This window comes from Salmo trutta, chromosome 12 (assembly GCF_901001165.1).
Source record: "Salmo trutta chromosome 12, fSalTru1.1, whole genome shotgun sequence".
Taxonomy (NCBI): Eukaryota; Metazoa; Chordata; class Actinopteri; order Salmoniformes; family Salmonidae; genus Salmo; species Salmo trutta.
The window spans coordinates 67,678,318-67,705,385 of record NC_042968.1 but is presented as its reverse complement, the minus strand read 5'-3'; the positions used below and the strand labels follow the sequence as shown (position 1 = coordinate 67,705,385).

The following is a 27,068-nucleotide window of genomic DNA, read 5'->3' as shown; positions in this document are numbered from 1 at the left end:
GATGAACTAGCTATGTCCTCCTGCTTCATGTTAAAGTTACCGGTTCCAGAAAGTTGCAATTATCAATAAACTTGTTCAGTCTTACTGCTGTAAACTTCATCTCTAGTTTCAAAATGGGGCAGTTCAGAAAAGAGAGAAACAGTATTTTATTCTCCAATATGTTAAGTTACCTATCAAGTTTATACATCAGTTTTAAGCAATGGTTGGAAATCTTGTCTGTGCATGCCATGGGGTCAGTGTTGCAGGTGAGTGCAATCAGAAGATGTTCACCAAGCGATCGGTATTTGTTGACGCTGTGAAATCAAATGGAGCCTAGTCCAACGCGACAACTCAAAGCATCAGTACTACATCAAATGAATGGAATCAGTACAGTTTAAATGTGAAAGATGTTTATTTATAACATTATAGCTGTAGAGTAAAGATCCATTACCATTTACTGCTCCCCAGAAGGATCATCTGACAATCATTTGATAGTCCCCTTTTTGTAAGCGAACATCATAGTAAGCAGAAAAAATATATAATTTTTGATAAAACACATTTGTGTATTTATGGAAAAACAGACAATGACCTACTCATAGATTGGTCGAGAAGCCACAGTCAATCAGCAGAACACAGATGGTGTATTCCCACTTGTTCACCAAATGTTTCCCCTTTGACCCTATTCCGATCTGTAAATACTTTTCAGTTGTAAGAACCAATAATTGGGATTATTGTAAACAACATTATCAACAATACCACTTAAGTTAACTATCTGTATCTTGTGCTGGCAATTCAAGTCACTTATAGATAATGTTCTTCAAAAATATTAGTAATGTGTTAAGATATTTCATACGGCCAGCTCCTATGAGAGACCATAATCCCTTCTTGTCCTTCTATATCCTTTGTTTTCTCAGTTAAGGTGTTAGCAGACAGGTGTGGCACATCAGTTCAGACCTTGAAGAACAGACCCCTCCCCTGACCTCCCCATCCTTCTTACCAAACCTCAAAATGTCTGTAGCTGTCATGTTGGGAGAAGGAAGGATAAGAGGTGGGACAGGCAGGGGACCCCCCTCATTTTTGAAGGTATAATATTTGGCACCCTACTCTTTGATTTATAGTCACTGAATTCCAATGCCACCTCTGATCTGTGTGCAATAGCATAGTCTCTACACCTCTGAGTTATGGTGTAATATTGCCCAGTAGGTCAGGGGTCAGGTACCCCTCTGGTGTAGGAAGGGGCAGCTTGATTAAGACTGGCTGGGGTGCAGGTGGGGGGCTGGGCTTCAGAATTAGGCTGTTCTGCCTGTCTACTTCCTCCACCATGGTGTAGACAGAGACAGGGGGCAGTGGGGAGATGGGAGAGGCAGGTGGGATGGGGGGCATTTCAGCCTCAAAGTACAGGCTCTGGTACTCCCCAAAGGGCTGTCCCTGCGCAAGCCTACTATCCTCTGTTCGAGCAGGCTGGTTGCCTCTCCCAGTGGGGAGTTTAGCACTCATCTTCTCAGCATCTAACTCTGTGGTGTAACCTCCCCCGTCAGCATTCACCACCAGCAGCTGAAACTCCTTCCTCGGCTTCTCTTTCTCCTTTCCCTCAGCCTTCTTCTCTGCATCCTTCTCAACCTTGCTCTCCTCCTCAGGCATCAGCAGCACTTCGCCAGTGGGTCTCACCTCACTCACCTGGGTATAGAGGTCCTCCCTGCCAGGGACAGCCCAGAGATTCTTCCCTGTGGTGGGGGTCTGGACTGGGGAGCTGGCCTCAGTGCTGGCACCAGAGGGCTCCAGGCTGGTGTTGGAGAGGAGGGGATGGAAGGGGAAGGCCTCTGGTTCAGGCAGATCAGGGTCACAGCAGCTGGCCCGGCCAGAGTCGTCATCTCCGAAGCCAATGGTGAGAGGGGGACAGTCTGAGGAGGGCGAGCGGTCCATCAAGCACTGTGTGTCCAGCTCAGTCAGCCTGTCGTTGGGCTCCTCCATGTCCAGCTCGATGAACTCCACCCAGGGGTCTTCACAGTACAGCTCTGGCCTCAGGTCAGGGTGGCCGCCCAGGATGGAGGTCAGCTCAGCCAACTTACCTTTCTATGGACAACGACAGATAATACCTCAGAGTTAGTTTAAAGGGGAAACATACATTTATTACAACCTCGCTGGCACTTCATATTGTCTCCCCGCTTTTTTTAATTGTGTCAAATTAATACCTTGAAGAGCTCAGGGTCGATTCCTTTGATTTTGGGACCAGGAATTGGAGGCAGGAGAATCATCATCAACCTTGAAGAAAGATAGAGGAATAGTTATTAACAGGCACACATGTTGCATAAGACTTTATATTTATCTGAAGAGGTTGAACATATTATTTTAAGACAGAGTAACAGGCAAAAGTAAATCTTACTTCTGTTGCTGGGAATAGATGACCAGTATTAGGATGACTGCTAACCCCAAGGCAGCAAAGACAAGCAGGACAGGAACTGGAAATCGGGACTCTGAGCACACATATATAGAAGGCAATAAATATGATTCAAAACAGAGACATCATATATGTTATAACATGTTACATTTATATGACAGTATATAAAAACTATACATGTCAGTACCTTTAGTGGGGATGTGTATGACTATGGAGTCGCTGAATTCCCCAAAGTTACGAGATGCCAGTGTCTTGCACCTCACCCTGACCTCGTGATCTGTGTTGGTGCGCAGCCCGTACAGCGATCGCTGCATCCCCTTCTCAAGGTCCACCTGGGGGGTGCAGTCAAAACAGAGGTTTCACACCAGTAAGTTGGTGAATAGCACCCACACAGCAGGCGAGACAAACTTACACCTGCAGGTTTCATCCATATAAGGACCTGAATCAACAAAAGCAGTAGAGCCTTGGTATGTCACTTTGGTAGATTACCCCCAAGATTAGACTCATGTTCCCTTGCATGGAGGGAGATAACATGAAAGAGGGAGAATGAGAGGACAGAGTGGGAAAGAGGCAGTCTGTTCTAAATTACAACGTGGGAGGAGGCATAAGACTTTTGATTATTAGGCACTTATAAAATAATGCCGTAAAACTTGGTCATGTCAAAATTACATGGACAGCAGTCTTAGCAGGTCTGTCCAGATGAAGGTGTATATGAGCACTGAAAACTACATTTAGGAATCTATTCAATCTGTGTCGCTGAAGCGTTGCAGATTGCGTGATAGAAATGGTAAGGTCAAGGTTAGCTGACAATATACACCGTTTACACCGTAAATGCAGTCTCCGCTAACGCGGGAATTTAAACCATGCTGTAATGCTGAACTTCCTCGATACGGATTGAATAGAGCCCTATGTAAAGATTCTGAAATGACAAAATGGTGGGATCTGCAACAGTTTGACCAAACGAGTCAGAGTCCTCATGGAAGGGTAATCAAATCAAAGTTAATTGGTTGCATACACATATTTGCAGGTCTTCTGGCAGGTGCAGTGAAATGCTTGTGTTACTTTATCCATAAGTGCAGTAGAATGTCTCGCAAATGTATCATGCATAATAGCCACCACTAGTCAGCTAACTGCTAGGGTGTAGACTCACCATCCTCCACAGTGTTGAATTGACCTCACGGTACTGCACCTCGTATTGTAGCGTCATCCAGCCCATCGGCACGTCTGCAGAGTGTGGCGGCTCCCAGCTCACCATGATGTCAAAGTGGCTCCCGGTTAGACCCACATTCAGCAGGGTCCAGTTCAGCGCTATTGGAGGGTCTGGTTCCACTGGAAAACATTCGTAGGTTCATCACTTGAAATGCAGAATGGCACATACAAAATTCAATATATATATACACACACACACACACGCACGCACGCACACACACACACACACACACACACACACACACACACACACACACACACACACACACACACACACACACACACACACACACACACACACACACACACACACACACACACACACACACACACACACAACTAGGCAATATACTGTACACACACACACACAAAAGTATGTGAACACCAGCTTGTCGAACATCTCATTCCAAAATCATGGGCATTAATATGGATTTGGTCCCCACTTTACAGCTATAACAGCCTCCACTCTTCTGGGAAGGCTTTCCACTAGATGTTGGAACATTGCTGCAGGGACTTGCTTCTATTCAGCCACAAGAGCATTAGTGAGGTCGGACGATTAGGCCTGGCTCGCAGTCGGCATTCCAATTCATCCGAAAGGTGTTTGATGGGGTTGAGGTCAGGGCTCTGTGCAGGCCAGTAAAGTTCTTTCACACCGATCTTGACAAACCATTCCTGTATGGACCTCGCTTTGTGCACTGGGGCATTAACATGCTAAAACAGGAAAGGGCCTACCCCAAACTGTTGCCACATATTTGGAAGCACAGAATCATCTAGAATGTACTTTTCACAATAACAGCACAGCACTTACGGTTGACTGGGGCAGCTCTAGCAGGGCAGAAATTTGATGAATTGACTTGTTGGAAAAGTGGCATCCTAGGACGGTGCCACGCTGAAAGTCAAGAGTTCTTCAGTAAGGCCAATTTACTGCCAATGTTTGTCTTTGGAGATTGCATGGCTGTGTGCTCGATTTCATACACCTGTCAGCAACGGGTGTGTCTGAAATAGCCTTTTATTTGAAGGGGTGTCCACATACTTTTGTATAAATAGTGTGTACACACACACACACACACACACACACACTCACACTCACACACACACACACACACACACACACACACACACACACACACACACACACACACAAATCATTAAGAACACCTGCACAATGATCCCTCATTGATGTCACTTGTTAAATCTGCTTCAATTAGCGTAGATCAGTAGTCATCAACCTTTTCTGAGTCAAGATCACTTTGAGTCAAAATGCAAGCCAAGATCTTATGATTGACGCCAGAGGGGATGGCTGCCGTTTTACGGGCTCCTAACCAACTGTGCTATTTTGTTTGTTTTTTTGCGTTGTTTGTAACCTATTTTGTACATAATGTTGCTGCTACCGTCTCTTATGACTGAAAATAACTTCTGGACATCAGAACAGCGATTACTCACCTCGAACCGGACAAAGATATTTTCTTTAACGAGTCCGACGCAAAGGATATACTGCTTTCTTGGGAACAGGCCCAAATCCCTGTCATTTGCATGAAGAAAAGACGGCGAAAAAGGTTGGGCTGCCTTCTGAGAATTCGTAGGCGAGTGAGTAAACCTCCACTACCATCCGTTCTATTGGCCAACGTGCAATCATTGGAAAAAAATGGATGATTTACGAGCAAGCCTATCCTACCAAGGGGACATTAATAACTGTAATATCTTATGTTTCACAGAATCGTGGCTGAACGACGACACATAATATAGAGCTGGCGGCATTTTCCATGCATCGGCAGGACAGAGAAGCTACGTCTGGTAAGACGAGGGCCAGGGGTGTCTGTCTATTTGTCAATAACAGCCGTTGCGCAATGTCTACTATTAAAGAAGTCTTGAGGTGTAGCTAGCCTGAGGTAGAGTACCTTATGATAAGCTGTAGACCACACTATGTAACAAGAGTTCTCATCTATATTATTCATAGCCGTCCATTTTCCACCACAAACCGATGCTGGCACTAAGATCGCACTCAACCAGCTCTAAAAGGCCATAAGCAAACAAGAAAGTGCTCATCCAGAAGCGGCTCTCCGGGAACTTTAATGCAGGCAATCTTCAATCGCTTTTCCCTAATTTCTACCAGCATGTCACGAGTGCAACAGGAGGGGGGGGGACACTAGACCACCTTTTCTCTACACACAGAGACGCATACAAAGCTCTCCCTCGCCCTCCATTTGGCAAATCTGACCATAATTCTATCCTCGTGATTCCTGCTTACACGCAAAAAGTAAGTGACTCGCTCAATACAGAAGTGGTCAGATGTCATGGATGCTACGCTACAGGACTGTTTTATTAGCCTGGAATACTGGAATATGTTCCGGGATTCATCCAAGGACATTGAGATGTATACCACCTCAATCATTGGCTTCATCAATAAGTGCATCGACGTTGTCCCCACAGTGACTGTACGTACTGTACATATCCCAACCAGAAGCCATGGATTACAGATAACATCCGCATCAAGCTACAGGTTAGAGCTGCCACTTTCAAGAAGCGGGACACTAATCCAGACGCTTATAAGAAATTCCGCAACGCCCTCAGACGAACCATCAAACATGCAAAGCTTCAATACAGGATTAAGACTGAATCCTACTACACTGGCTCTGACTCTCGTCGGATGTGGCAAGGTTTAAAAACTATTACGGACTACAAAGGGAAACCCAGCCACGCGCTGCCCAGTGAGCCTACCAGACGAGCTAAATGCATTTTATGCTTGCTTCGAAGCAAGCAACACTGAAGCATGCATTAGAGCACCAGCTGTTCAGACGACTGTGATAACGCTCTCGGTAGCCAATGTGAGCAAGACCTTTAAAACAGGTCAACAATCACAAAGCCGTGGGGCCAGACGGATTACCAGGACGTGTACTCAAAGCATGCGTGGACCAACTGGCAAGTGTCTTAACTGACATTTTCAACCTCTCCCTGACCGAGTATAATACCTACATGTTTCAAGCAGACCACCATGGTCCCTGTGCCCAAGGAAGCGAGGTAACCTGCCTAAATTACCGCCATGGAACACTCACGTCGGTAGCCATGAAGTGCTTGAAAGGCTGGTCTTGGCTCACATCAACAGCATCATCCCGGATACCCTAGACCCACTCCAATTCGCATACTGCCGCAACAGATCCACAGATGACGCAATCTCAATCGCACTCCACACTGCCCTTTCCCACCTGGACAAAAGGAACACCCATGTGAGAATGCTGTTCATTGACTACAGCTCAGTGTTCAACACCATCATGCCCACAAAGCTCATCATTAATGACCCTGGGACTGAACACCTCCCTCTGCAACTGGATCCTGGACTTCTTGACGGGCTGCCACCAGGTGGTAAGAGTGGTTAACACGTCTGCCACACTGATCCTCAACACTGGGGCCCCTCAGGGGTGCGTGCTTAGTCCCCTCCTGTACTCCCTGTTCACCCATGACGATTGGCCCAACACCATCATTAAGTTGCTGAAGACAACAATGGTAGGCCTGATTACCAACAAGAATGAGACAGCCTATAGGGAGGAGGTCAGACCTGGCAGTATACCAGGACAACAACCTCTCCCTCAATGTGAGCAAGACAAAGGAGCTGATCGTGGACTATGGGAAAAGGTGGGCCAAACAGGCCCCCATTAACATCGACGGGGCTGTAGTAGAGCGATTCTAGAGTTTCTTGGTGTCCACATCACCAACAAACTATCATGGTCCAGACACATCAAGACAGTCGTGAAATGGGCACGACAACACTTTTTCCCCTCAGGAGACTGAAAAGATTTGGAATGGGTCCCCAGATCCTCAAAAAAATTCTACAGCTGCACCATTGAAAGTGTCCTGACCGGTTGCATCACTGCCTGGTATGGCAACTGCTCGGCATCCGTAAGGCACTACAGAGGGCAGTGTGTACGGCCCAGTACATCACTGGGGCCAAGCTTCCTGCCATCTAGGACCTATATACTAGGCGGTGTCAGAGGAAGGCCCAAAAAAGTAATAAAGACTCCTGTCACCCAAGTCATAGACTGTTCTCTCTACCGCACAGCAAGCGGTACCGGAGCGCCAAGTCTAGGACCAAACGGCTCCTTAACAGCTTCTACCCCCAAGCCATAAGACTGCTGAACAATTAATCAAAATGGCCACCCGGACTATTTACATTGACACCCACCACCATTTGTTTTTACACTGCTGCTACTTACAGTTTATTATCTATGCATAGTCACTTTACCCATACCTAACCTGTACCCTGCACATTGACTCAGTACCGGTACACACTGTATATAGCCTCGTTATTGTTATTTTACTGTGTTACTTTTTAGTTTATTTGGTAATTATTTTCTTAACTCTTTCTTGAACTGCATTGTTGGTTAAGGGCTTGTAAGTAAGCATTTCATGGTAAGGTCTACACCTGTTTTATTCGGCGCATGTAACAAATAAAGTTTGATTTGATCTACTGCTTAGATTTTTTAAACATGACTTAAATTCATTTAGCCTATGCAACATTAACCAATTAAAAACAGTAACTAGCGGTACTTTAGAAACTAAATACATTACAACGGAACGATTTGATTAGTGTAACGTTAGCTAGCTACATAGTTGTCTTTGTATCAAAGATAAAGGTAAACGCAGCCACTGCTAGCTAGCCAACTCTACCAGCTAGCAGTACTGTATCATTTTTAGTCAATAAGATTTTTGCAACGTAAGCTTTCGAGTTGTGTAGTCCACTTGTGTAGCTAGCAGGACTGACTTTGTTAGCTAGCCAACATTTAATTACTTCTGCATTATGAAAGGAACTAGACACGGACACGAATGATCCATTGGTAGTTTGTTGTAACCAAGTATTGGTGCTAACCATGTGTTATTGGATGCTAGTTAGCTACGGCGTCATAGGACACGGTGCACTGGGTGGGTTTCATGGAAGAATACTGTACCAAGTTATCTAGCTGAATAAACTAAGTTTGAGCCTATTCCTGGAAACATTGAACCACTGTAGTTTACATCAATTATCATTTCTAAGTGGAAGTTGGAATAGTTATATTTGAGTGTTTCAGCGAATGGTTAGTGAGGGAGGCCCTGCTCTCTCGCTTCCCCAGTTGTTTAGTTAATTTTCTTTCCAATCTCCTTTGCATTAGCGTAGCCTCTCCTGTAGCCTGTCAACTATGTGTCTGTCTATCCCTGTTCTCTCCTCTCTGCACAGGCCACACAAACGCTTCACACCGCATGGCCGCTGCCACTCTAACCTGGTGGTCCCAGCGCGCACAACCCACGTGGAGTTCCAGGTCTCCGGCAGCCTCTGGAACTGCCGGTCTGCGGCCAACAAGGCAGAGTTCATCTCAGCCTATGCTACCCTCCAGTCCCTCGACTTCTTGGCACTGACGGAAACATGGATTACCACAGAAAACACTGCTACTCCTACTGCTCTCTCCTCGTCTGACCACGTGTTCTCGCATACCCCGAGAGCAAGTGGACATTCTCTCTTTCTCCCCTGACCCATCTGTCTATCTCCTCCTTTGAATTCCATGCTGTCACAATCACTAGCCCATTCAATCTTAACATCCTTATCATTTATCGCCCTCCAGGTTCCCTTGGAGAGTTCATCAATGAGCTTGACGCCTTGATAAGTTCCTTTCCTGAGGATGGCTCACCCCTCAAAATTCTGGGTGACTTTAACATCCCTATGTCTACCTTTGACTCATTTCTCTCTTCCTCCTTCTTTCCACTCCTCTCCTCTTTTGGCCTCACCCTCTCACCGTCCCCCCCTACTCACAAGGCAGGCAATACGCTTGACCTCATCTTTACTAGATGCTGTTCTTCTACCAATCTCACTGCAACTCCCCTCCAAGTCTCCGACCACTACCTTGTATCCTTTTCCCTCTCGCTCTCCTCCAACACTATTCACTCTGCCCCTACTCAGATGGTATTGCGCCGTCGCAACCTTCGCTCTCTCTCTCCTGCTACTCTCTCCTCTTCCATCCTATTATCTCTTCCCTCTGCTCAATCCTTCTCCAACCAATCTCCTGATTCTGCCTCCTCAACCCTCCTCTCCTCCCTTTCTGCATCCTTTGACCCTCTATGTCCCCTATCCTCCCGGCCGGCTCGGTCCTCCCCTCCTGCCCCGTGGCTTGACGACTCATTGCAAGCTCACAAAACAGGGCTCCGGGCAGCCGAGAGGAAATGGAGGAAAACCAGCCTCCCTGCGGACCTGGCATCTTTTCACTCCCTCCTCTCCACATTTTCTTCCTCTGTTTCTGCTGCTAAAGCCACTTTCTACCACTCTAAATTCCAAGCATCTGCCTCTAACCCTAGGAAGCTCTTTGCCACCTAGGAATCCTCCCCCCCTCCTCCTCCCTCTCTGCGGACGACTTTCAACCATTTTGAAAAGAAGGTTGACGACATCCGATCCTCGTTTGTTAAGTCAAACGACACCGCTGGTCCTGCTCACATTGCCCTACCCTATGCTTTGACCTCTTTCTCCCCTCTCTCTCCAGATGAAATCTTGCGACTTGTGATGGCCGGCCGCCCAACAACCTGCCCGCTTGACCCTATCCCCTCCTCTCTTCTCCAGACCATTTCCGGAGACCTTCTCCCTTACCTCACCTCGCTCATCAACTCATCCTTGACCGCTGGCTACGTCCCTTCCGTCTTCAAGAGAGCGAGAGTTGCACCCCTTCTCAAAAAACCTACACTCGATCCCCGATGTCAACAACTACAGACCAGTATCCCTTCTTTCTTTCCTCTCCAAAACTCTTGAGCGTGCCGTCCTTGGCCAGCTCTCTTGCTATCTCTCTCAGAACGACCTTCTTGATCCAAATCAGTCAAGTTTCAAGACTGATCATTCAACTGAGACTGCTCTTCTCTGTGTCACGGAGGCTCTCCACACTGCTAAAGATAACTCTCTCTCCTCTGCTCTCATCCTTCTAGACCTATCTGCTGCCTTTGATACTGTGAACCATCAGATCCTCCTCTCCACCCTCTCCGAGTTGGGCATCTCCGGCGCGGCTCACTCTTGGATTGCGTCCTACCTGTCAGGTCGCTCCTACCAGGTGGCATGGCGAGAATCCGTCTCCGCACCATGTGCTCTCACCACTGGTGTCCCCCAGGGCTCAGATCTAGGCCCTCTCCTATTCTCGCTATACACCAAGTCACTTGGCTCTGTCATATCCTCACATGGTCTCTCCTATCATTGCTACGCAGACGACACACAATTCATCTTCTCCTTTCCCCCTTCTGATAACCAGGTGGCGAATCAGATCTCTGCATGTCTGGCAGACATATCAGTGTGGATGACAGATCACCACCTCAAGCTGAACCTCAGCAAGACGGAGATGCTCTTCCTCCCGGGGAAGGACTGCCCGTTCCATGATCTCGCCATCACGGTTGACAACTCCATTGTGTCCTCCTCCCAGAGTGCTAAGAGCCTTGGCGTGACCCTGGACAACACCCTGTTGTTCTCCGCTAACATCAAGGCGGTGACCCGATCCTGTAGGTTCATGCTCTACAACATTCGCAGAGTACAACCCTGCCTCACACAGGAAGCGGCGCAGGTCCTAATCCAGGCACTTGTCATCTCCCGTCTGGATTACTGCAACTCGCTGTTGGCGGGGCTCCCTGCCTGTGCCATCAAACCCCTACAACTCATCCAGAATGCCGCAGCCCGTCTGGTGTTCAACCTTCCCAAGTTCTCTCACGTCACCCCGCTCCTCCGCACACTCCACTGGCTTCCAGTTGAAGCTCGCATCTGCTACAAGACCATGGTGCTTGCCTACGGAGCTGTGAGGGGAACGGCACCTCCGTACCTTCAGGCTCTGATCAGTCCCTACACCCAAAGAAGGGCACTGCGTTCATCCACCTCTGGCCTGCTCGCCTCCCTACCTCTGCGGAAGCACAGTTCCCGCTCAGCCAAGTCAAAACTGTTCACTGCTCTGGCACCCCAATGGTGGAACAAGCTCCCTCACGACGCCAGGACAGCGGAGTCAATCACCACCTTCCGGAGACACCTGAAACTCCACCTCTTTAAGGAATACCTGGGATAGGATTAAGTAATCCTTCTAACCCCCCCCCCCCAAAAAAAAGATATCGATGTACTATTGTAAAGTGGTTGTTCCACTGGATATCATAAGGTGAATGCACCAATTTGTAAGTCGCTCTGGATAAGAGCGTCTGTTAAATGACGTAAATGTAAATGTAATCTAGCAATGAGGTTTGTGCAGTAGGCATTCTCACTGCATATTGGCTATGTGTGAATTTCCCTGCCAATGTTGTTCTCAGACTTTTGAAATGATATAAAACGGTACCAGATCACTAGTAATAGATAAGTTGTACCTCAGAAATAATACAAAAATGAGTGAGCATAATAATTCGCTTTTTGTTTTATTGGACTGATGGCCTGCATCTGATGGTCAGTCTAAGGGAGGGAAGGAGTGGGAGCAGCGGTGAGTCTGCCTCTCACCCAACTCACCGTCCCTCCGCTCTGTGTCCCTCCACTGAGAAAAGGGGACAGTCTTCCACCTGATGGCTGAATTCAAGTTGCACTGCATTATTTCTGCCTCATGCACCAATTAATGTTGTTACTCCTATGACCAGAGAAAGTGAGATTTATCGATATTAAAAGCCGCTAACAACTTCAACGCAAGCTTATCGGAACACTTTGCTATACTCCTTCATTGCAGCTCCAGTGCATAAGTGGAAAGAGAACGTGCATTTTATGGCTTTTAAAAATGTTGAACAAAGTATTGTTGACAGTACTGAATAACAACTTGGCGCTCCGACTAGTCGACTCGTTAAAAAAACAGCAGCTCTTAATTCGTTGTCTCTCTCCAGTCATAGTTTTAAACATTTTGAAATCTCAGTAGGTACATGTGATTTGCTCTCTGGGCCTGCTGGTTAGGCGGAGTTCTACCTTCAGACATATGAAATGGTTAAACAAGGAAAGACTTTGCCTTCCCGGGGCTAGGGCTGCTGAATCAAGTGCACCTACCGTCAACAGCGCCAAAAAATAAATAGGAACGCAAGGCTTTATCATTGTTGTTTTTTTTACAGAAATGTTTGGTGATCAACTAAGAATGCCTTGGAGATCGACTAGGCGATCGCGATGGACCAGTTGGTGACCACGGGTGTAGATTTTATACATGCATGTACTGTGCAAAAGTTTTAGGTAGGTGTAAGAATGCTATCAAAAAAAAGACATGTTAATAGTTTATTTATCAATTAACAAAATGCAAAGTGAGTGAACAGAAGAAATCTACATCAAATCAATATTTGGTGTGACCACCATACCTTCTAAACAGCATCAATTCTTCTAGGTACGCTTGCGCACAGTTTTTGAAGGAACTCAGCAGGTAGGTTGGCCCAAACATCTTGGAGAACTAACCACAGTTCTTCTGTGGATTTAGACAGCCTCCAATGGTTCTCTTTCTTCATGTAATCCCAGACAGACTCAATGTTGAGGTCAGGGCTCTGTGAGGGCCATACCATCACTTCCAAGACTCCTTGTTCTTCTTTACGCTGAAGATAGTTCTTAATGACTTTTGCTGTATGTTTGGGGTCGTTGTAATGCTGCAGAATACATTTGGGGCCAATCAGATGCCTCCCTGATGTTATTGCATGATGGATAAGTATCTGCCTGTACTTCTCAGCATTGAGGAAACCATTAATTCTAACCAAATCCCCAACTTCATCTGCAGAAACGCAGCCCCAAACTTGCAAGGAACCTCCACCATGCTTCACTGTTGCCTGCAGACACTCTTGCGTGTACCACTCTCCAGCCCTTCGGCAAACAAACTGCCTTCTGCTACAGCCAAATATTTCACGTTTACTCCTCAGTCCAGAGCACATGCTGCCATTTTTCTACACCCAGTTCCTGTGTTTTTGTGCATAGTTGAGTTTCTTGGCCTTGTGTTTCCACGTTGGAGGTATGGCTTTTTGGCCGCAAGTCTTCCATGAAGGCCACTTCTGACCAGAGTTCTCCGGACAGTAGATGTGTGTACCAGGGTCCCACTGTTTTCTGCCAATTCTGAGCTAATGGTACTGCTGGACATCTTCTGATTGCAAAGGGAAGTAAGCATCATGTGTCTTTCATCTGCTGCAGTAAGTTTCCTTGGTCGACCACTGCGTCTACGGTCCTTGTTTCCTTGTGCTTCTTCAAAAGCGCTTGGACAGCACATCTGGAAACCCCTGTCTGTCTTGAAATTTCTGCCTGGGAGAGACCTTGCTGATGCAGTATAACTACCTTGTATCTTGTTGCTGTGCTCAGTATTGCCATGGTGTATGACTTGACAGTAAACTGTCTTCAGCAACCTCACCTTGTGAGCTGAGTTTGGCTGTTCCTCACCCAGTTTTATTCCTCCTACACAGCTGTTTCTGTTTCAGTTAATGATTGTGTTTCAACCTACGTATTGAATTGATGATCATTAGCACCTGTTTGGTATAATTGTTTAATCAGACACCTGACTATATGCCTACAAAATCCCCGACTTTGTGCAAATGTACCTAGAAGAATTGATGCTGTTTTGAAGGCAAAGGGTGGTCACACCAAATATGGATTTGATTTAGACTTTTCTTCTGTTCAATCACTTTGCATTTAGTTAGTTAATTGATAATATAATCTATTAACATGTCTAATTTTGAAAGTATTCTTACTTTACAGCATTTTTTCACACCTGCCTAAAACTTTTGCACACATATACACACACTACCGTTCAAAAAGTTTTAGAACACCTACTAATTCAAGGGTTTTAATTTATTTTTACAGTTTTCGACATTGTAGAATAATAGTGAAGACAAACTATGAAATAACATATATGGAATAATGTAGTAACCAAAAAAGTGTTAAACAAATTAAAAAATATTTTATATTTGAGACTCTTCAAATAGCCACCCAAATAGCCTTGATGACAGCTTTGCACACGCTTGGCATTCTCTCAACCAACTTCATGAGGTAGTCACCTGGAATGCATTTCAATTAACAGGTATGCATTCTTAATAGTTAAATTGTGGAATTTCTTACCTTCTCAATGTGTTTGAGCCAATCAGTTGTGTTGTGACTAGGTAGGGGGGTATACAGAAGACAGCCCTATTTGGTAAAAAACCAAGTCCATATTTTGGCAAGAACACCTCAAATAAGCAAAGAAAAACGACAGTCCGACATGAAGGTCAGTCATTTCGGACCATCAAGCGCTATGATGAAACTGGCTCTCATGAGGACCGCCACAGGAATGGAAGACCCAGAGTTACCTCTGCTGCAGAGGATAAGTTCATTAGAGTCACCAACCTCAGAAATTGCAGCCCAAATAAATGCTTCAGAGTTCAAGTAACAGACACATCTCAACATCAACAGGCTTTCATGGTCGAATTGCGGCAAAGAAACCACTACTAAAGGTCACCAATAAGAAGAAACACGAGCAAACACTTGGGCCAAGAAACACGAGCAATGGACATTAGACCGGTGGAAATCCGTCCTAATTTGAGATTCTGGGTGCCAACCGCTGTGTCTTTGAGATGCGGTGTGGGTGAACCGATGATCTCCGCATGTGTGGTTCCCACTGTAAAGCATGGAGGAGGAGGTGTTATGGTGTGGGGTGCTTTTCTGGTGACACTGCCTGCGATTTATTTAGAATTCAAGGCACAGTTAACCAGCATAGCTACCACAGCATTTTGCAGCGATACGCCATCCCACCTGGTTGCGCTTAGTGGGACTATCATTTGTTTTTCAACAGGACAATGACCCAACACCCCTCCAGGCTGTGTAAGGGCTATTTTACCAAGAAGGAGAGTGATAAGTGCTCCACAATCCGACTCCGACCAAATTGAGAGGTTTGGGATGAGTCGGACCGCAGAGTGAAGGAAAAGCAGCCAACAAGTGCTCAGCATATGTGGGAACTCCTTAAAGACCGTTGGAAAAGCATTCCAGGTGAAGCTGGTTGAGAGAATGCCAAGAGTGTGCAAAGCTGTCACCAAGGCAAAGGGTGGCTATTTGAAGAATCTGGTTACTACAAAAACAAACTTTTTGATTAACTTTTTTGGTTACTACATGATTCCAAATGTGTTATTTCATGGTTTTGATGTCTCCACTATTATTCTACAATGTAAAAATAAAGCAAAACCCTTGAACGAGTAGGTGTTCTGAAATTTCTGACCGGTAGAGAGTGTGTGTATATGTCTGTGTATATATATATATATATATATATATATATATATATATATATATATATATATATATACACAGTACCAGTCAAAAGTTTTAAAACACCTACTCATTCAAGGGTTTTTCTTTAATAAGTGATATATAAAAATCAGTATTTCAAAATGTATTTTTTTTATTCAGGCTGTAACGCAACAAAATGTGGAAAAAGTCTAGGGGTGTGAATACTTTCTGAAAGCACTGTATAGGTAACTATGGTTTAGGAGGTCAGAGGCCAGGCTCACCGATGTCTTCCACAGTGAAGATGACCTCGTCATAGAGATCATCCTGATCTCCAGAGCGGAGTTGGACACTGTAGGTCATCCAGACCTTCGTGTAGCTTTCATTGAAGAAGCACTCGTCTATCCTGTCAGCCATGTAGTTAGGACACTCACTCCACTCTTTGGGAGATATGCTGCAGGCATGGGGAGACAACATGGGGGGTTTAATACTGTGCTGATTGCAAGAAAGACTAACGTCATGCACCTGACATGTAGGCAAGAGGGAGAGACTCACATACTGCTAATAACTACAAATGATTTATCAAGAAAAATTATTTGGCTCATCAGTGAACAAACTCTTCTTTCTCTCACTTCTTGTTATTGATGTAGTAGAACATCCGCAGGTCCCTGGGTTCTGTGAGGTTCTGGAATGTTCCGACATTCCATCTGCAGCGGAACGTGTTCATGTCATGGGAGACACAGCCAGTGATCTGGGGGCGGATCTGGGGCAGGGCTGAGAGGGAGAGCGTGAGAAAGAGAGAGAGGTGAGCACACACAGTCTATAAGGCTTGCAAACAGTCAAAACTAACTTAAACATTAACTTCGCGCCCATTTTCAATTATCCTAAAATGACACACACCCAGTCAAGTTGAACTACGCCCGTTGCTGTATATCGAGACCATTTACGGGGCTGAGCTGCTCTTCATGTGTAAGACAAACAGAGCTTAACATTACTCATCTGAGCGGCATAGCCACAGGGCGGACAGCTGCGTTTTCCTGGAAGTATCCGTAGACCTTCAAATTGTCAGCCAGACTATACTGCCCACAGAACTTTCGGGTAAATCCTCTCCATTACCGGTTCTCAGAACTACATAGTACAAGGTGTGAAACCTCCACTCACAGTAATGGACACTACTGTTCAGATATCTTCTGTTTCTGCAGGAAATGACAGCGGACAATTAAATTGCTCAATTGGAATGATTTTCTCAGAAGCCAATTACTACCTCTACACATGAAAACGCTGTAATATTGCTTATCTTGTTACCTTCTGCTCATTGAGATAATAAAAGGAACCAATAAATAAGCTGTAGGAATGGTAAATGAAGGTAAACACTCTTGTCTGTTCACAGCCCTGAGGAGGGACTTAAGTACCATCTCCCATAATGACACTGGGAAGAGCTGTCAGTCTGCCACATCAACACCGATGAGTGGGACAACACAACAGCTGATTGAAGGGCCCTGGTGCCTAGGGAGATGGCAGCTTCAACGGTGTATTGCTCTTCTGAGGAGTGATGCATACCACTGGCTTGGTTAGCAGCTCAACAAGGGGGGAAGGGGGCGCAAAGGATAAAAATAACATGTTTACCAGATTCTTTCCTACCAGGAACTCCCTTAGAATTAAGAGGAAAAATCTATCCAACACCTGGCAACGCTCAAGGGTTTCATACTAGGTACATTTCCTGTGACTGATTAGGATTCAGGGACTAGTTTGTGTGTGCGGGCGTGCGTGCATCTGTGTGTGCTATGCAGAAATTGAGACTCTACATCCAGTCTCCATTTTGACTTACCCAATATTTTCTGAATGTAAATGTGCACGTGTAAATATATATGTGAGTACTTGTGAATGTTCTTGAATGTGTACGTGAGTGAGTGCTGTTTGATTAGTGTTCTCCAAGTTCAGGTCGCTATTTTTCACAGAAGCAAAGGTGCGCAGCAGATATCACTGGCTCCAACAAAACGTTGAAGCTCTAAGTTCAAAACACACTTTCCAAGAAAACATACACTTTTGAGTTCCAGTTATTCTAGTATTTCCAGTCGCTGGAAGGTGAACTCTTTTCCATTACAACCCGTTTACCCTGACATCCCTGAGGTGCAGAGTACATTTAATTGCCTTTAATAACGATACAAAACGTACTAATTTCTCATAAAATCTCTCAAATTAGGACTGAAATGCAAAAACATTCATCATGACTAATCAAAGGAAAGAGAGCGTTGTGTTTGATAGGCTGCTGTCAAATAGGAGGTATGGAGGGAGGAAATGTCTATTTTAATCAAGGGGCTTCTAAATGCACATGTCCCTTTAAATGTAATTCCCTGTAGAGTACACATGCAAGGAGTGCTAGAACTGAATGCTTTAGAGGCAAATTCCCTATTATCTCTCTACAATGTCACTGACATATCCCATATACACATTCACAACTATACAGATGAAAGGGATGGTGCTATTGCCTTAAACTCTACAAATGAAAAACCCTTCCGGGTCTGTTTTTTTCTCCTTCAATCGCTCAAAACCACTTTTTGTTTATCTCTGGTTGGGCTGGGCTGTTTTTTTTTTTTTTTTACAGGTAGCTCATCCTCCACTTTAGGAACATGCCGACTTAACGCAGAAGCTAGAATGACATAGTTATCTGAGAAAATGTGTGTTACTTTCGTCCCGGTTCTCCCCTTCACATCAGGGGGTATCATCATACTGTAACTGCCTGGCACACAGTTAAACAACTCTCAGAGGACTAGATCACAGATATACAGTATGAATGATTTAATTACACACTCTGGTTTAAATGTTAAATAACTGCTATATTCAATTATTTATGTGTGAAAACTCAATATGTTTTAAGATAATGCAATGGCACTGTGTTTAGTGTATTACACAGACTAATACAATCTGTTAGAACATGTTCTTTAAATAAGCATGCACGTATGGGAACATGGTGTTGCACAGGGCACGCTGCACATTGAGTGCTTTCCAGAAACTGGATTCACAGGAATTCTGAAGGGGGGGCCGTGTGGGAGCAGTGAGTAGTGCACTGTGGGAAACGGTTTAGATATTCAGAGGCCCCCTTCATTCAAGAGTCTTGAATTAACAAAGATGGAGTGCAGGAAGTATTATTCCTAGGTGGTTCAGGCCTTTATGATGAAGTCACACTTTCATAAGTGTTCCTTCATGTTACGTAACATTATACACTTTATATTAGAGCTCTTTAGCGATGACTGATTGAGTAGAGGCTTTCCCTCTACCGTGAGTCTGTTTTGTCTCAGATTTGTATAGGCTTTGACAGTGTTGCTTCGACAAAGTTCCTCTGTTTCCAGTAAGTGTTACTTCACTCTGTCAGAATAGTTGAAAGAATTTAAGATCTCAAACAAAAATATAATTGACACTTTTTTCTGAGAATCAGCAGTACTCCAGCCTAAGAGGTTATTGTCTGAGAGAAATGGGTGGGAGGTGCAGGAGGTGGGGACACAAACAGAAAGAAAAACTTTTTAAGCCAAGGTTTTACCTCTCAGTGCTTTAAAGCTGTTCAATTGAAGGAGAATACCTTGGTTGCAGCTACTGCTTTAAAGTGCCCACATAAGTACAATATATAACAGATGTCCTTCACTCAAGCTTTCCTCTACCATAAATGGGAAAATGGCACATTGCACATGTAATTCACTTTTATTTCTTGAACAAAACAGAACAGGTAAATGCTTGCTGTATATTTATTTTAGATGCACATTTATTTTTGGACATTATCATAATTTACTCTCTCACGTTAGGACTGAAACGTCCAAACATTCATCATGACTTTAATCAAAGGGAAAGAGAGGGTTGTGTTTGTACAGCTGCTGGGTAATAGTAGGGACGGAGATAGGAAATGGCTGTTTTAATGTGGAGGGGGAGCGCGCCCCTGACAGCCAAGGCAGCTGATTGATGAAGCTTGAACATGTAACTCTCTCTAAATAACCACTGGCCTCCATGTTCTTCGGGAGGCCATTTATTAAATACATCACGCCAAATGAGGAGAAACAACATTGAGAGGTTGTTAAGGTTCCAAATATTTCACTTTCTTAACCCATCTAGTGACTAAATGACAGCATAGGTTTCGATTATCATGCTAGCTAGTCTTGGGTGTTAGCCTGGGAGGAGTTACAGGAGAAAGGGGTGGGACGAAAGTAACAATGTTAACTGATGAACCTGGAATAAAACGTTTAAGCACAGTTCATATTGCTTTTATAATGTTAGCAAGATATCAACAAGTGACTGAATGTTTGAACATTATATGACATTAGAATTATGCCTTAATAAATTCACTTGATGGATCCGCTTCTCACATACGCTTTAAATCAACAAGTTAGTGGTTAAAAATATATACATATATTTATGATTATGTGGGTCAATTACCTTGTGTCAAGCCATGGAAATGTGATAAGCATGATGAGTTTGCCATTTGTGAAAAAAATAAAAATGTTTTATTCTATCAAGACACGAGGAGTGCACATGACAAGGACCACTGGAGCACACCTGATTGTTAGGGCTATGCATGAATAGTCATTTAAATGGTGAAACACATCTCTTTCTACATTCCCATTAAAGTGAGATTAGGAAATTATGGTTAATACAGCTATTATGTGATTCATTTTAGTCTGATTAATATTGTACGTCAAAATATTGTGATTGCGCAACATTGATGTTGACGCAAGGTTCATTTTCATACACTTCTAACCTTTAACATTAATTATTCAAATCGACACATGAAATGATCTCTGATACTACATATGTTGAAAGTAATGAGCAGCACAAACCAGAAACATGGGGATAAGACAGATATTGTGCACTTTCCACAAGCTGTCACTTCCACCCCAAGGCTGTGTTACTCTCGCCCCGCCGGCAGTTACAAAAGTAACATTGCGGTAGTTCTGGTCTTGGTCTATATAATTTCAACAAATTTACCCTAGAGACGCAATTACAGTTGATATGGTAGAGGACATATTTACTGTAAGTTGTTTGTCATAAAATATGGTGTCTCTAGCTTTATCGATCTCTAAGTAATTAGGTTCTCCCCTATGTATATAATACCACAAAGTGTACATACAAGACTGTCCTTACTACGAATTATACATGCATAGGAAGTACTTGACTTCTAGGAATCTGATAAGTTTGTATTGATCGTCCAGTGAAAGGAAAGCCCCTCTGGTTTGGTCTGGTTCATCATTTATCAAAGGTACCTTGTTCAGAAGTTGGCGACTCCTGCGATACAACCGTTAGGATGACGAGAAGGCAGATGAAGAGAATGTGGGAGGTTGCCATGCTGTTCATCCCTAGAAAAACATGAAAGAAGAGTTAGTCATTTGACTGTGTTAACCCCACTGAACATCACTCTAAAGCTGGCCCGCTGCCATTAAGTAGGGTGTGCTTACAAACTGAAACATACAGTATAAGTCCAGAGTCTGGTACTGTGATCCCCACCATTGGCTGTGTATTGTATATGTATTCATAGTAGCTTATCTATTCTTCTAGGTCTCAGCATATCTTTTGCTGCATTTGAGCCCATTGTCACGTCTAAATATTATGTTACATTCTTGAAGTTTGAACTCTGAGCTTCCATGAAACAGACTGCTCTCCCACTATACACAGAGTATACAAAGCATTAAGAACACCTGCTCTTTCAATGACATAGACTGACCAGGTGAATCCAGGTGAAAGCTATGATCCCTTATTAATGTCACTTGTTCAATCCACTTCAATCAGTGTAGATGAAGGGGAGGAGACAGGCTAAATAAGGATTTTTAAGATTTGAGACATGGATTGTGTATGTATGCCATTCAGAAGGTGAATGGGCAAGAAAATACTTAAGTGTCTTTGAACAGGGTATGGTAGTAGATAGATGGGTTTTTCCACAGTCAACAGTTTCCTGTGTGTATCAAGAATGGTCCGCCACCCAAAGGACATCCATCCAACTTGACAGAACTGTGGGAAGCATTGGAGTCAACATGGGCGAGCATCCCTGTCGAACGCTTTCGTCATCTTGTAGTGTCCATGCCCGTCGAAATGAGGCTGTTCTGAAGGCAAAAGTTGTTCCTACGGTTTGGAAAACTCAGTGTATATAGTAACTGGATACTCCAAGGGAGATCCGAAAAAGAAAAGAAGTTCACATTTTTCCTGTGTATTCCGCCTGATAGTAAATGTTAATATAAACAGAGGACTATATCATGCCGAAGAAGTTATACAAACTACACAATAATTCATACAAAATTATACAAACTAGGTCGTTTTTTTCTTCATGATATCCAATTGGTAGGTACGATCTTGTCTCATCGCTGCAACTCAGCAGGGCTCGGGAGAGGCTAAGGTCGAGTCATGCGTCCTCTGAAACATGACCCGCCAAGCCGCGCTGCTTCTTAACCCCTGCTCGCTTAACCCGGAAGCCAGACGCATCAATGTGTAGGAGGAAAAACCATTCAACTGATGACTGAAGTTAGGAGTTGCTAGAGCACGTTGAGCCAAGAAAAGCCCCCTGGCCAAACCGGACGACACTGGGCCAATGGTACGCCGCCCTATGGGACTCCCGGCCAGCTGTGACACAGCCTGGGATTGAACCCCAGTCTGTAGTGACGCCTCAGCACTTCGATGCAGTGCCTTACCCCGCTGCCCTACGCGGGAAGCCACAAGATGGTGCCGACAGAGATGGTCGCATCGCTTCGAGTCCTTAGGAAACTATGCAGTATTTTGTTTCTTTATGTATTATTTCTTACATTGTTACCCCAGGAAATCTTAAGTCTTATTACATACAGCCGGAAAGAACTATTGGATATAAGAGCGATGTCAATTTACCAACATTACGACCAGGAATACGACTTTCCTGAAGCAGATCCTCTGTTTGGACCACCACCCAGGACAACGGATCTAATCCCAGAAGCCGACCCAAAACAACGGTGCCGCTGAAGGGGCAGATGGGGCAGCCTCCTGGTCAGGCTCCGTAGACGTGCACATTGCCCACCGCTCCCGAGTATACTACTCGCCAATGTCCAGTCTCTTGACAACAAGGTAGATGAAATTCGAGCAAGTGTTCCCTTCCAGAGAGACACCAGAGATTGTAACGTCCTCTGTTTCACGGAAACATGGCTCTCTCTGGATATGTTGTCGGAATCGGTTCAGCCACCGGGCTTCTCCATGCATCGCGCTGACAGAGAAACACCTCTCTGGGAAGAGGAAGGGCGGGGTGTATGCTTTATGACAACGACTCATGATCTAATCATAACATACAGGAACTCAAGTCCTTCTGCTCACCCGACCTAGAATTTCTTACAATCAAATGTTGGCCATATTACCTCCCAAGAGAATTCTCATCAGTTATCATCACAGCTGTGTACATTCCCCCTCAAGCAGACACCACGACGGCCCTCAAGGAACTTCACTGGACTCTATGTAAACTGGAGACCATATATCTTGAGGCTGCATTTATTATAGCTGGGGATTTTAACAAAGTAAATTTGAGAACAAGGCTACCTAAATTCTACCAGCATACTGATTGTAGTACTTGCCGGGGTAATACACTCGATCACTTCAACTAACTTCCGCGATGCATACAAAGCCCTCCCCGCCCTCCCTTCGGCAAATCCGACCATGACGCCATCTTACTCCTACCGTCTTATAGGCATAAACTCAAACAGGATGTACGAGTGACTAGAACCACTCAATGCTGGTCTGACCAATCTGAATCCACGCTTCAAGATTGTTTTGATCAGGCGGACTTTGATATGTTCTGGTCAGCCTCAGAGAACAACATCGATCTATACACTGACTCGGTGAGTGAGTTTATTAGGAAGTGCATTGGAGATGTTGTACCCACTGTGACTATTAAAACCTACCCTAACCAGAAACCGTGGAAAGGTGGCGGCCTTCTCGCTAAACTGAAAGCGCGAACCATCGCATTTAACCATGGAAAGAGGTCTGGGACTATGGCTGAATATAAACAGTGTAGTTATTCCCTCCACAAGGCAATTAAACAAGCGAAATGCCGGTACAGGAACAAAGTGGAGTCACAATTCAACAGCTCAGACACAAGACGTATGTGGCAGGGTCTACAGGAAATCACAGACTACAAAAAGAAAACCAGCCACGTCACGGACACCGACGTCACGCTTCCAGACAAACTAAATGCCTTCTTTGCCCGCTAACAAGGACTGCCCCCCCCCCCCTCCTTCGCCGTGGCCGACGTGAGTAAAACATTTTAAACGTGTTAACCCTCGCAAGACTGATGGCCCAGACGGCAATCCTAGCCGTGTCCTCAGAGCATGCGCAGACCAGCTGGCTGGTGTGTTTACGGACATATTCAATCGCTCCCTATCCCAGTCTGCTGTCCCCACATGCTTCAAGATGGCCATCATTGTTCCTGAACCCAAGAAGGCAAAGATAACTGAACTAAATGACTACCGCCCCGTAGCACTCACTTCTGTCATCATGAAGTGCTTTGAGAGACTAGTCAAGGATCATATCACCTCCACCTTACCGGCCACCCTAGACCCACTTCAGTTTGCATACCGCCCCAACAGGTCCACAGGCGAGGCAATTGCCATCACACTGCACACTGCCCTATCCCATCTGGACAAGAGGAATACCTATGTAAGAATGCTATTCATTGACTACAGCTCAGCATTCAACACCATAGTACCCTTCAAGCTCATCATCAAACTGGAGGTCCTGTGTCTCAACCCCGCCCTGTGCAATTGGGTACTGGACTTTGAAGGGCCACCCCCAGGTGGTGAAGGTAGGAAACAACATCTCCACTTCGCTGACCCTCAACACTGGGGCACCACAAGGGTGCGTGCTCAGCCCCCTCCTGTACTCCCTGTTCACACACGACTGTGTGGCCATGCACGCCTCCAACTCAATCATCAAGTTTGCAGACGACACAACAGTAGTGGGCTTGATTACCAACAACGACGAGACAGCCTACAGGGATTAGGTGAGGGCACTCGGAGTGTGGTGTCTGGAAAACAACCTCTCACTCAACGTCAACAAAACAAAGGAGAAGATCGTGGACTTCAGAAAACAGCAGAGGGAGCACCCCCCTATCCACATCGAAGGGACAGTAGTGGAGAAGGTGGAAAGTTTTAAGTTCCTCGGCGTACACATCACAGACAAACTGAAATGGTCCACCCACACAGACAGGGTGGTGAAGAAGGCACAACAGCGCCCTCCAAACTACCTGCCCTCCATGACACCTACAGCACCCGATGTCACAGGAAGGCCAAAATGTTAATCAAGGACAACAACCACCCGAGCCACTGCCTGTTCACACCGCTACCATGCAGAAGTCGAGGTCAGTACAGGTGCATCAAAGCTGGGACCGAGAGACTGAAAAACAGCTTCTATCTCAAGACCATCAGACTGCTAAACAGCCATCACTAACTCAGAGAGGCTGTTGCCTACATTGAGACCCAATCACTGACCACATTAATCAATGGATCACTAGTCACTTTAAACCAAGGCTCTCCAACTCTGTTCCTGGAGAGCTACCCTCCTGTAGGTTTTCGCTCCAACCCCAGTTGTAACTAACCTGATTCAGCTTATCAACCAGGTAATTATTAGTAATCAGGTGTGCTTAATTAGGGTTAAAGTGAAAACCTACAGGACTGTAGCTCTCCAGGATCAGGGTTGGAGAGCCTTGCTTTAAACAATGCCACTTTAAATAATGCCAATTTAATAATGTTTACATATCTTACATTACTCATATCATATGTATATACTATTTTATACCATCTATTGCACCTTGCCTATGCCACTCGGCCATCGCTCATCCATATATTTGTATGTACATATTCTCATTCACCCCTTTAGATTTGTGTGTATTAGGTAGTTGTTGGAGAATTGGTAGATTACTTGTTAGATATTACTGAAGCACAAGCATTTCGCTACACTCGTATTCAAATCTGCTAACCATGTGCATGTGACCACTAAAATGGTATTTGATAAACTATAGCTGTGTTTGAATACACATACTAAATGCTCTAACCATACTATTTGTGATGTAAATTGAGTGTGTAGTATGCTTATTGGTCATAGTATGGATATAGTTTGCCAAAAGTTCCCGGATGTCGTCCTATATTCACCAAAATACGAAGTATACAAGCAGTGGGCACGATTTCTGTGCTTTTAGGGCCCATAATGCAATGGCCGTGGCTTCACAACATTTTCTGATTTTAAGAAAATGACGGAAAATATGCAGCTAAAAACGACGTGAGTGGATACAAATTGCTTTAACTATAAAAATGTATTTTATGACAAATGTTAAGAAAACGTTGAGCAATGTAATAAAGTAATTACTTTTAAAATAAATTAAGTTACACTTTATGTTAATTTGTTAGCTACGCCACAGTAGCCACCCTTACGAACAGCATAGCATAGTATTACAGCAGTTGCTTGTATGTACCGTTAACGTTAGTTGGCTACTAACACATCAAACTTTCCAGTAGATTAACTATATGCTATCCAACTAACTACTCAACTTTTATTGACTTGATTATTCACGTCATTCTTAGTGGTATAGGTGTTGTGCATTCTCAATGGACATTGTCGTCGTATGATGTCGTAAGATGTCTAGCTAGTATTTGTTATGCTAACAACCTAGCAAGAAGTTGCATAGCAACGGCATAAACTTCCGGTAGACAGGTGAAGCACTAGTACACTCAACTGAAAGGATACTGTTTGTTTATAGTATACTAAAATTAACTAGTTGTATGTAGTATGTTAGTATATTGGTATTCGGACACAGTTTAGGTCTTTTAAATGTACCCTTCGCTAAGCCCAGCCCCCCTTGGTTACTGTTGCAACCTCCGATAACATTTTCCCGGAATGCCCAATTCCCCATTCAACCACTGGAGAAATCCCTTCACAATGATCTCAAAAACGGTGTGTCTAATACACATTTAAATTAAACACAACTACACCTGGCTGATCAAGAAACTATTGGGTATCTATTGGGAACCTGGTTAAAATCTGTAACATTAGTGTAGCTAGCTGAATGGCTCTGAAGTCAATGTGAGCGTGTTGTCAAAGCAAAACTGTTTTATAGCCCTCACTGGCTTTCATGGGATTTAAACATGAACTTGTCGGAGGTGTCGAACTCGACGACAGTTGCAATCCATTGGAGTGCTGCGGTTGGTTGCAGAAACATTTAGGCGCCGGGTTTAGCGAAGGGGCAATTGCACACGCCTATCTGATGTCACGGACAACGTGAGACTCAGTAGTGTGAGCGCTGTCCACAATTCCTGGTTTTCCTGGGGGGTATTGAGGTTGACCGTTCGGTCGCGT

At 44.6% G+C, this 27,068-nt stretch overlaps 1 protein-coding gene across 1 annotated transcript in view; it reads right to left on the bottom strand.

Moving 5' to 3' along the window:
• Window positions 1–372: 372 nt before the first annotated feature.
• The window catches only part of LOC115204032 (growth hormone receptor), a 28,949-nt gene continuing 2,253 nt past the window's right edge, over window positions 373–27,068 (bottom strand). The window contains exons 2-9 of the mRNA XM_029769265.1: window positions 20,981–21,073; window positions 16,367–16,508; window positions 16,019–16,188; window positions 3,528–3,706; window positions 2,565–2,709; window positions 2,363–2,453; window positions 2,172–2,241; window positions 373–2,052 (exon numbers count right to left, since the gene is read on the bottom strand). Of these exons, the coding sequence (XP_029625125.1) occupies window positions 1,159–2,052; window positions 2,172–2,241; window positions 2,363–2,453; window positions 2,565–2,709; window positions 3,528–3,706; window positions 16,019–16,188; window positions 16,367–16,508; window positions 20,981–21,071 (1,782 nt within the window). The 5' untranslated portion in view covers window positions 21,072–21,073 and the 3' untranslated portion in view covers window positions 373–1,158. The remainder of the gene's footprint in view (window positions 2,053–2,171; window positions 2,242–2,362; window positions 2,454–2,564; window positions 2,710–3,527; window positions 3,707–16,018; window positions 16,189–16,366; window positions 16,509–20,980; window positions 21,074–27,068) is intronic.